Genomic DNA, 9,838 nt, shown 5'->3' on the forward strand with positions numbered 1-9,838 from the left:
CGACCGAAAACGTGATTTTGTTTGAAAATGAGCTGGAAAACGATGCGATTTTTTGAAAAAGATGTATGGAAACAAAGTTGTAGAAAATTTTGAGCTTTTAATTTTGATAAGAAAATTTTTTACTACGACCCACTATTTTCGAAATATAGCCGAAAAACTGCAAAACTGTACCTTCTTTTGGAACCGATGCTAGTAGACCAATATGAACAAAATGTGCAGAAACTTTGAATGGTCTTACTTTTGGAAAAGATAATTTACAAATCTTCAGAGGATGATTATAACTCAAAGGGAGTGCTATATAGAAGGATGACGTTCTCATACTATAAATTCTAGAATAGAATTAAACGTGTGTCAGGTTTTTTTCGATAATAAGGCTAAATTGATCCATATACAGTGAATTTTTTTTGAATGCGAACATAGGAGTTTGCATGCAATGTAATTTCCCTATGTTCGATTTTTAAAAAAACACATCAATCTATTGAGTAGTTCAAATGAGTAGCAGATACAATTGACAGCTGTAACATTTTTAAAAATACCGCCGTCCAATTTAATTACGAAATCAGTGAGGTTATTGCTTAGAATCTTAAGGAGGACACTTCGAACATTTATTGTAATTGTTTTCGGTATTTATTTTATGTATTGAATAGACCAAAATTAGTAGAATACCAGGGTGCACATCACCTACAAATAATTGAAGGTTGGTTCACAATGAGTTGTGATGCCAGTGCGTGACCTGTGAGGTCAAGTTATCGTAAGTTTAAGAAAAATGTATGGCCTCACATGGCTTCTTTAAAAAAATCTTACCGAGTGCTCTTCATCATAAAGACTATAGAGTTGCTCTTCATAGTCACACAAGTTGCGCGATTTGGGAATGTGAACCGCGCACACCTCATAGATTGATGTGTTTTTTTTTTAATCGAACATAGGGAAATTACATTGCATGCAAACTCCTATGTTCGCATTCAAAAAAAACTCACTGTGTATGCATCCCTCTGTATAATTTGCGCTTGCACGTCTATGGCCCATGCATGCCCGTTGCTGAAAATAAAGAAAATCCATCGTTTGGGTCACATTTAAGGCAAGTTTGTGTGAGTATTAGGTTAGAGGCGGTAGATTTATTGTACTTTTCACCAAGTAATAATCTATTATTCTACCTCGTAAGAAAAGATAATCGCATATTCTTCCTGTAGATCATGATGAAGCAGTCCGACTCTGAATGCTACCGTAATATTCTTGGGTTCCGTCAATATCCCAAGTATAATAGACAATAGACATAACAGAAGAGACACTCCAGGTAATTAATTCTGTTAGTCATATTAAACTTTTTATACACAGTAATAGTCTGTATTAAAAAAGCTTCTCCAACAGAAAATGAACTCCTATTGTTTCTCACCCTTCCTGAAACTTTCAAATCCATACATTCCCGTTCTCCTTAACTTTTACATTACACGCAGTGTCCTATACCTTTTAAACTTTACCTGAAAACTACTTACAAATCTTTCTCTTCCTTGTGGTTCTTATGGATAATAGGACCAAGTTTTGTTAGAACCCATTGAGAAACAATACCTAACTTACACATTTGTTTGCAAAATACCGTATTCAAACCACGCTCTCGATGCTTAATGTCTGTCTTCTGCGTTCATCGCGTATGTAAATTGCACATAGGTAATTCAAATCGATATAATTAAATCATAAACTTACAAAGAATATTATATGAACGTTAATCAATGTAGTAATGAAACGATATAAGAACGATGATATCACAAATGCTTTCTAAATCTATAACATTCAACAAATTAACTGTTGGTATAACAAATATTTAGTATTTACAACCTCATTGTCCATTCATATTATTAAACACTTCACTGTTAAACGTTTTTGGTGAAGAATTCCTTTGGAGAATATATTTTGACAGTTCGCTCTCAAAGTTAATTAACGAGTTGTCTAAAGTCTGATTTGAGTTAGGCGAGTGGGTCAGAAGGGAGTTTTGGGATGAGTTGTACTTGGAATTGCTCGTATCGGATATTGGGCTGATCGGGGAGGAAGTGTTGCCGAGTGCCGGATCCAGGTATCTACTAGACGTTTTCTCTTTTGAGATATTCTCACAGGTCTCCTTCATTTTGGTGAGTTCCTTCTGCAAAGTTCGATACTCTTCTAAAAATCTCTCTAGTTGTGCTGCGTGATAATCGTAAGAATTGGCAATAGTTGTAGGCACAGGTGATGGTGAAGGCGTAACGATATGCCTCCGATAGGAAACGCGGTTATCTAAAGCGTTAATGTCAAGCAAAGGAGTAGAGTTTGGCGTTTCGTGTATTGGGGAAGGTGGAGAGCTCTGTTTAGTGGAAGATAAATTTAGAAAGCTGTTGGATCTTTGGTTAACTTTGTGAACCGATTTGGTGATATCGGACATGCGTCTTTTTGCGGAAGGTTGACTGCAGTTGCTCTCTCCTCCGCTGCTGCTGTAGCGACTCTCGTTGAGCAATGGAAATTGACTATCCGTACTACTGTACTTCCATTGCTCCCTATCCTTGGTACCTTTCCTAGGCAAGGTGCAATAAAATTCAGAAATATCCGTTACGCTATTTCCTTCGCTAATGGCTTTTAATGAACCTTTGTGGGTGGAAGGGGAGCCTTCGATCAAATCGGGGTATTTTTTGTCGGGGTCGTCTTCTACAAACCCGGAAAACTCCGTGCTCGTAGATGAGGCGTAGGATAAAGCGAAGCAGTTCCCGGTTTTTTGCTTTTTTGCAAACGGCAGCTGTGTGGACTGTGGGGAGGTTACATTGGAAGGGGGCATACGATCACGGTTATATGTACCAGACGTCGAATGTGAACTCCTCTTGCGATCGTCTCTAGAAAAAGTGAAACCTACTTACAACATCTTATAAGGCGAGCTAGTACTTACCTGTTCTCCTTGATGGTTCTTCTGGGAATGTGCAAGTCATCCGTATCCAACAACGGAAGTTCTGGGGAATTCCAACGATCGTTGCTTAACTGCTTGGTCCACGTTCTCGTTTCATCACTTTGATTTTTGGAAATCGCAGCTACCCCTACACTCCCATCAAAACCTTCATCATCCCTATCGTTTTCCTGTTCAGTTTCAGCACCAGGGACGAGTCGATAGTCACCATTCCTTCTAGGATTATTCACTTGCATTAGTTCACTCTGTGCCGTTTCACTCTTGGCACAAACATTACTAACTATCTTATGGTTCATTTCAATTTTTTCATAGTTGTCCTCCCTACGGCAGTTACGATCGCGCCACTGCATCACCTGTTTTTTACGTATCGCGCAAATACATAGTGCAATCGAACTAGCAACTAACACAAAGAGCAATCCCACCACAACGCTAGCAAACAGCACCTTTTTACTGAGCAAACTTTCAGGTGGTTTACGAGACACCGCCAAAGTGACGCTCGCCTCAGACCTACCAGCCTTATTCTCTGCAGCACATACGTAGACACCAGCATCTTGGAGATCAGCCGTTAAAATAGTTAAATCACTAGAGCTGTTCTGTAATTGCACCACGTAAAGCTTTTTACCACTTGAAAAATGTGTTGCAGATAAATTACCTATCACTTTATTTTTTAGTAACCACCTAACGTTCGGTTCAGGAATTCCGGCTATGTTACACGTCAAAGTAACGTTCTTCCCTTCAATTCCATGCGCTTTAGGATCCAATGCGATAATCTCGGGCACACAGGCGAACTCGTCCAACTCAAGCTTATCCCACGACCGCGACCCCAACCTGCTAGGAAACCGACAAACTGGAGGAACAGCAAACGGCACGTTTTGTCGCAGCATCCACTCCCTAAGCGGTCGCAACTTGCACGTGCAATTCCACGGATTCCCCGCGATGTCCAGCTCGTGCAAACTTTGCAGAATTGTAAACGACGAAGATTTCACGTCTGAAAGCTTATTCTTATCCAACTTCAACCATTCTAAGGATTTTTCGAGGCCGGAAAACGCGTTCTCTTCAATGGTCCCTATTTTGCACTCGGACAGCTCGAGCTTCACCAATTGCGGTACGTGGACGAAAGCGTCATTCAGTATCCTTTGTATTGGATTTCCGCTCAATTTCAACTCGCGAAGTTCCGAAATGGACTCGAAAACGTGAGATGGAATCACCGATAGCTGATTGTAGCTCAAGTCCAACTGAACTAAATTAATTAAATTTCGAAAAGCGTACCGATCTAGAACTTTTAGGCGACATTTGGATATGTAAATCTTTTGAAGATTCAGTAGACCGGCTTTACTAAACTCGTCGTGCTTTATTGTTATTAAATTGTTTGAGGTTAAATTCAAAAGTTGAGTGTTGGGGTGCAGGTGAAGAGGAACGGAGGAAAGGTTGGCGTTGGTGCAGATTGCAGACTCTTTGCCGCTCTTCCATTTGCATTCGCACGTACTGGGGCATGTTGAAAGGAAGCTTTCAGAACAGAACCCAAGCAGAAGAAGAAGCACGTTCAGATTAGTCCGCGTTGATGGTATCATTATCGTTTGATGTCGAATTCTTATCGGTTGTGTGGCAATTCCTCCCCGTCTTCCTCTTCAGTTTCCATCGCTTTTGTAATGTCGCACGCGATGGTATCTGTAACAAAAGAATACAGTTAGTATGGCTGCTATTGCACATTTACGGTTCTGATCTAGTAACGATCCTCCGTATGTACAGAAAATTTTTGTAGCGTACTATAAATGCATATTCTAAATATAGATTCGCAGTTGTACATGTAATTTTTTTTCATAATGGTCTTGCGAAGATTTTCGTGGCATTTCCACGAAAGAAAACGCAAAAGTTGAAAATCTCCACGGGGTTAATCAGCTGTTACCGGGCGGGGTAACGTAAGTGGCAAACGGAGGTTGAAAACGTATATTACACAATATTTACAAATAATACAGAGGATATATGTACATATATAAGATCGCTTCTGGCACGTGGGATGGCGCCGGACTTGACTACGGTCAAGCCGGGAAGTGATGGCGTGCGGAGACGGTACTTGAGCCCAAGCGACCAGCCTCAGTCGCTTGTGTAGGGTAAGGTAGGCTTGCCCAGGCACAAGTGAAGTTCCCCTGTCGGTGCGCTGCTTATAAACGATTTCCGGTAGAGGCGTCTGGCGACGCGGCCAATAGGGCGCTAGTGGATGGTGGGGTGGAAGTTGCAACCCCTCTCCTAGTCGTCGTAACAGTATCCCCCCCCTGTAAAGGGGTTGCGACGGCGGGGTGCAGGCGCTGTAGCAAACGGCGGTGACGGGGTTGTCGTTGGTTCCGTGGTGGCGTCGGTGAAATGATTCTTGGCGGAAGTTCCGGTACTGGTGCCGGGGTGGGTTGGTTGGGTGCAGGGCGTAGATCGTGTACGTGCACCTTTACCAGTTCGTTTCCTCGCCTTATCCAGTACGCGTTTGTGCCCGCCAGTGCTTCGATGGTGTAGGGACCTGTGTACTTCATGTGAAAGTTCCCGGAGTGTTGGTCCCTGGATCTTTCCATCACTCCGTCGCCTACTTGGTACTGGGTGCGGGCTGGCCCGTAGTTCGCGTACCGGCTGCGGGATCGTGCCTGGTTCCTGTGCACCGTCTGTACGACCTCCTCTCGGGCTTCTCCTGTCGGTGGAGGTGGTCGATCCCTGGCTTTCCACTCTCCTGGCCTGGGTAGGTCGTAGCCTAGCAGCGCGTGGCTCGGCGTGAGTCCAGTAGCGGCGTTTCTCCTCGTACGTAACGTGAACATGACAATGGGTAGTACGGCCGCCCAGGCGCTGGGGCTTTGTCCCACCAGATGAGTGCGGAGGCCCTTTTTGATTTCTTGGTTCCGGCGTTCGACGGGGTTCGCCTGCGGGTGCCATATGGGCGTCGTCCAGTGCATTGCTCCCCACTTCCGAAGTGCCGCGTCCCATGTCACTGATGTGAATTGCGGTCCGTTGTCTGAGATGATCGCTCTCGGGAAACCATAGCGTGCGAATACCTCGTGTTCCAGGATTCTGACCACTGTTGGAGCGACTGCTTCCTTTACTGGAAATGCCTCCACCCACATGCTGAAGAGGTCCGTGATCACGACTATCTGGCGGTAGCCTGTAGGTGTGGCGTCGTAGGGGCCCATCAAGTCTACGGAAACCGCTTCCCAGGGTCGTGTGGGTTTGCGTGGGCGTACGGTGGCGTCCTGGACCGGGCCTCTTTTGACTGCCGCGCAAATCCAACATGCTCGTACATAATTCCGCACCGTGTCTCCCAGTTTCGCCCAGTGGTAATGTGTCATTATGGCCCGTTCCGTTTCTTCGGCTCCTGGGTGGCCAGCTGTGGCTGCGTTGTGGTACGCTTCTAGTACCGCTGGTTGAAGGCTGCAGGGGACTACGAGTAGGTTCCCTTGGGGTGCTTTGCGGTAGAGGTAACCGTTGTCCACCGTGTAATCCCGGTTGAACCTTGCTTGTGCTGGTGTCGCTGGTCCTTCCTGCTGTATTCTGTGCCAGGTGCGTACCAGAACGATGGCGTTTTCGTTTGTCTTTTGGCACTCCTTCACATGGTCCGCCAAATTGGCCACTTCCACTGCCGCGATTACCGGGGTGCTGTTGGTTTGTTTGGACTCGTGTGTGGTCGTAGGTGGCAGCATGCGGTTTACGTCTTCTGCAGTGGCTTCTTCGGCTTCTTCTGCTGATGGGTGGCGGGACAGGTGGTCTGGAAGCTCGTTTTCTTTCCCCGGACAGTGGACCACATCAAACGTAAATTCTTGGAGCCGTAATGCCCAACGAGTTAGCTTGCTCTTTTCGTCTTTTGTGCGATCCAGCCACAGGAGAGCGCGGCTGTCTGTCTTCAACGTAAAACGTCTATCTTCCAGATATGGCCGGTATCGTTTAATGGCCCACACTACTGCCAAGCACTCCTGTTCGTTGATATGGTAGCGTCTCTGCGCGTGGTTAAGTTTGGCACTGGCGTAGCTGATAATTTTTTTCTCTCCGGGGTGGGGTTCTTGAAAGAGTACGGCCGCAATCCCGTTTTCGCTGGCGTCGGTTTGCAGCACGAATGGAGGGGCGAAGTCCGGACGGCTGAGTTGGAGTGGTTTGCTAAGTGCTGCTTTTAACTGGCTAAAGGCGACGTCGGCTGCCGCTGTCCATCGGAAAGGGGGGTTCTTTGTTAGTAAGTTATCCAACGGTGCTTGTAATTCGGCACACCGGGGCACGTACTCTCGTAGCCAGTTGGTCAATCCTAGAAAACTTCTTGGCTTCTTCCTCGAGGTGGGCCGGTCTGCGGTCCGGATTGCTTCGATGTGTTCCTGGCACGGGCGGTTCCCGTTCGCCGTGATGTTGTGGCCCAGGTATTGGATCGTTTGCACCCCGAAGCGACACTTTTCGAGGGACAAGCGGAGTTTGTGGCGTTGCAGTCGTTCCAGCACGAGGTGTAGATGTTTGAGGTGCTCGTCCCAGGAGTCTGAGTAGATTATTATGTCATCCAGGTATACCATGACGAATTTCCGTAAATACCCGGCGAGAACGTCCTGGGTCATTAGCTTCTGGAACGTAGCAGGTGCATTCTTGAGCCCGAACGGCATTACTTTGAATTGATAACTCGCTCCATCAGGGGTTGAAAACGCGGTGAGATGTCGGGATTCCGTCTCTAGCGGCACCTGCCAGTAGCCTGATTTGAGATCCAGGCTGGAAAAAACTTTGGCCGTCCCCAGGTCTCGGAGGGTCTCCTGTATGACTGGCAGGTTGGTGCTCTCGTCTTTTGTGATGGCGTTTAGACGACGGTAGTCGATGCAGAATCTCGGGCGGCCGTCTTTTTTCTGAATTATGACGATGGGCGAGCAATATTCGGACGTGCTGGGCTCGATCACCTGCGCTGCTAACATAGCTTCCACTTCATCCGCGATGACCTTCTTTTTGTTTGGCGAATGTCGATATGGCGGAAGTCGGAAGGGCGTTGTTTTGGTGACTCGGATGCGATGTGTGGTGGATGCTGTTGTTGTGGGCGTTGCAGGATCGGCCAGTGTGCTACCGAAAGTTTCCAGCAGTGTGGCCAGGCGTCGATCGAGTGGTGGTTGGAACCCGTGCTTGACTCCGGCGAAGTTTATGGAGTCGCTCGTTGTTGGGCCGCGGTTCGGAGCTTGGTCCCAGTGTGTTGTCTGCCTTGTATGGGTTCCCCAGTGGATGCACGCTCTCTCGTAATCCAGCACCGCTCGATGTTCTTGGAGCCACTTCTGTCCCAAGATCATGGGCACGACAAGGTTTGGTGTCACCAGGAAGTCGTCCGATTCTTGCTTGTCGTTGAGCGTGTACTCGACTCTGGATGTGCCGATGACTTCCAGCTGATGGCGGGGATTCGCTAGGCCGGCTGTTTGGTGGTTGCTATGGTGGATTTTCCACGCGAGCTCCTTCTGGATGAAGTTATGGGATGATCCGGAGTCGAGGAGAGCTCTTACGCTTTTTCCGCGTACCTTGACTGCCAGCGTTGGTAGGTTGGGTCGGGTCGCAGTCTGGATTAGGTGGACGGCCGGGCATTGTTCCCGACCGCTGCCCCGTTTCCCTGGTCTCGGCGGCGGGTCAGTACTGGGCAGTCTCGGTGGAAGTGATATTCCGGGCAGTGGTGGCACTTTGGTGTGTTGGGAGGTCTGTCGGCGGGGGTTGGTGGCGATGGTCTGGGTTGATTGTTTCGAGGTAGCGCTTTGTTGCAGTTTTCGATTTCCTCGGCGTGACGCACCAAGTCGAGGAGTGAAGTGGGTGTTGTGGTTAAAAAGGCTACTCTAATGCGTGGGTGCAGCAGGTCTCTCAGTAGCTCGAGGTGCTCGCCGATCGGGATCTTCAGCCGTTTTGCTAGCTGTGCCTTCCTCTGGAGGAATTGCTGCGGCGACTCTGCTCCTTGTTCTCGGCCGAAGAATTCTGATTGCATCTTCCCGCGAATCTTGCTGCTGTCGTATTTTTCGCGGGTGTAGTTCTTTAGGTCGTTGTATGTCGGTGAAAATGCCTTGTAACTGTTCCACCATTTCGCAGCCTCCCCTTTTAGTTGTGCTGCTGCTGTTTTTAACTTTTCCGTCGGGTCGGTGGTTTGGATTGTCTGCTCGAGCGTGCTGAAGAAGACTGTTGGGTCCTCCAGGTGGTCGCCGCTGAAGGTCGGTAGGTCCGGTGATGCGGTTTTCTGCGCGTTCTGGAGGGCGTCGGTCAGCGCCTTTAGCATGTCGAGGGTGTGTTGAGAGTGTTGGGCGCCACTGGACGGGGTTGCCGGGTCCAGACCGGGGTTGATTGCCGGGGTCATCTCCGTTGTTTGAGTGTCGATACCTTCGTCGGCGCCGGAGTTGGACGTCGGGGTGTTCCTGCTCCTCGTATTCATGGTGTTGCGCGTCGGCTGTCGCGGGAGCGTGGGCGTAGATCCTCAGAGCGCGATGCTGCTGGTTGACTCACACGTATGGGCGCCAATTGTTACCGGGCGGGGTAACGTAAGTGGCAAACGGAGGTTGAAAACGTATATTACACAATATTTACAAATAATACAGAGGCTATATGTACATATATAAGATCGCTTCTGGCACGTGGGATGGCGCCGGACTTGACTACGGTCAAGCCGGGAAGTGATGGCGTGCGGAGACGGTACTTGAGCCCAAGCGACCAGCCTCAGTCGCTTGTGTAGGGTAAGGTAGGTTTGCCCAGGCACAAGTGAAGTTCCCCTGTCGGTGCGCTGCTTATAAACGATTTCCGGTAGAGGCGTCTGGCGACGCGGCCAATAGGGCGCTAGTGGATGGTGGGGTGGAAGTTGCAACCCCTCTCCTAGTCGTCGTAACACAGGCGATCAGCGATCATTCTGTGGCCGGTCCGTGTAGAACACAGCTGGAGGCCAATGTTGTTGTTTGCCTCGTCGTTTATTTG

The 9,838-nt window shown here is 48.0% G+C and overlaps 1 protein-coding gene across 1 annotated transcript; it reads right to left on the reverse strand.

Annotated features, from left to right (window-relative positions):
• Positions 1–1,674: 1,674 nt before the first annotated feature.
• LOC116172955 lies at positions 1,675–4,585 on the reverse strand. The gene is made up of 2 exons (XM_031490240.1): positions 2,906–4,585; positions 1,675–2,852 (listed from the first exon to the last, which is right to left on the reverse strand). Exons 1-2 carry the CDS (start codon positions 4,489–4,491, stop codon positions 1,835–1,837), a joined length of 2,604 nt encoding a protein of 867 aa, XP_031346100.1. The 5' UTR covers positions 4,492–4,585; the 3' UTR covers positions 1,675–1,834.
• Between the last annotated feature and the right edge of the window lie 5,253 nt (positions 4,586–9,838).

The sequence above is a fragment of the Photinus pyralis genome, unplaced genomic scaffold (assembly GCF_008802855.1).
Source record: "Photinus pyralis isolate 1611_PpyrPB1 unplaced genomic scaffold, Ppyr1.3 Ppyr1.4_LG6, whole genome shotgun sequence".
In the NCBI taxonomy this organism is placed as follows: Eukaryota; Metazoa; Arthropoda; class Insecta; order Coleoptera; family Lampyridae; genus Photinus; species Photinus pyralis.

What these genes read in the sequence shown, in the direction of transcription:
- LOC116172955 (XM_031490240.1), bottom strand. Translation starts at nt 4,491, where the DNA reads ATGATACCATCAACGCGGACTAATCTGAACGTGCTTCTTCTTCTGCTT. An exon ending in AGAACCATCAAGGAGAACAG is followed by an intron (nt 2,853 to 2,905) that starts GTAAGTACTAGC and finishes CACTTTTTCTAG; the next exon opens with AGACGATCGCAAGAGGAGTT.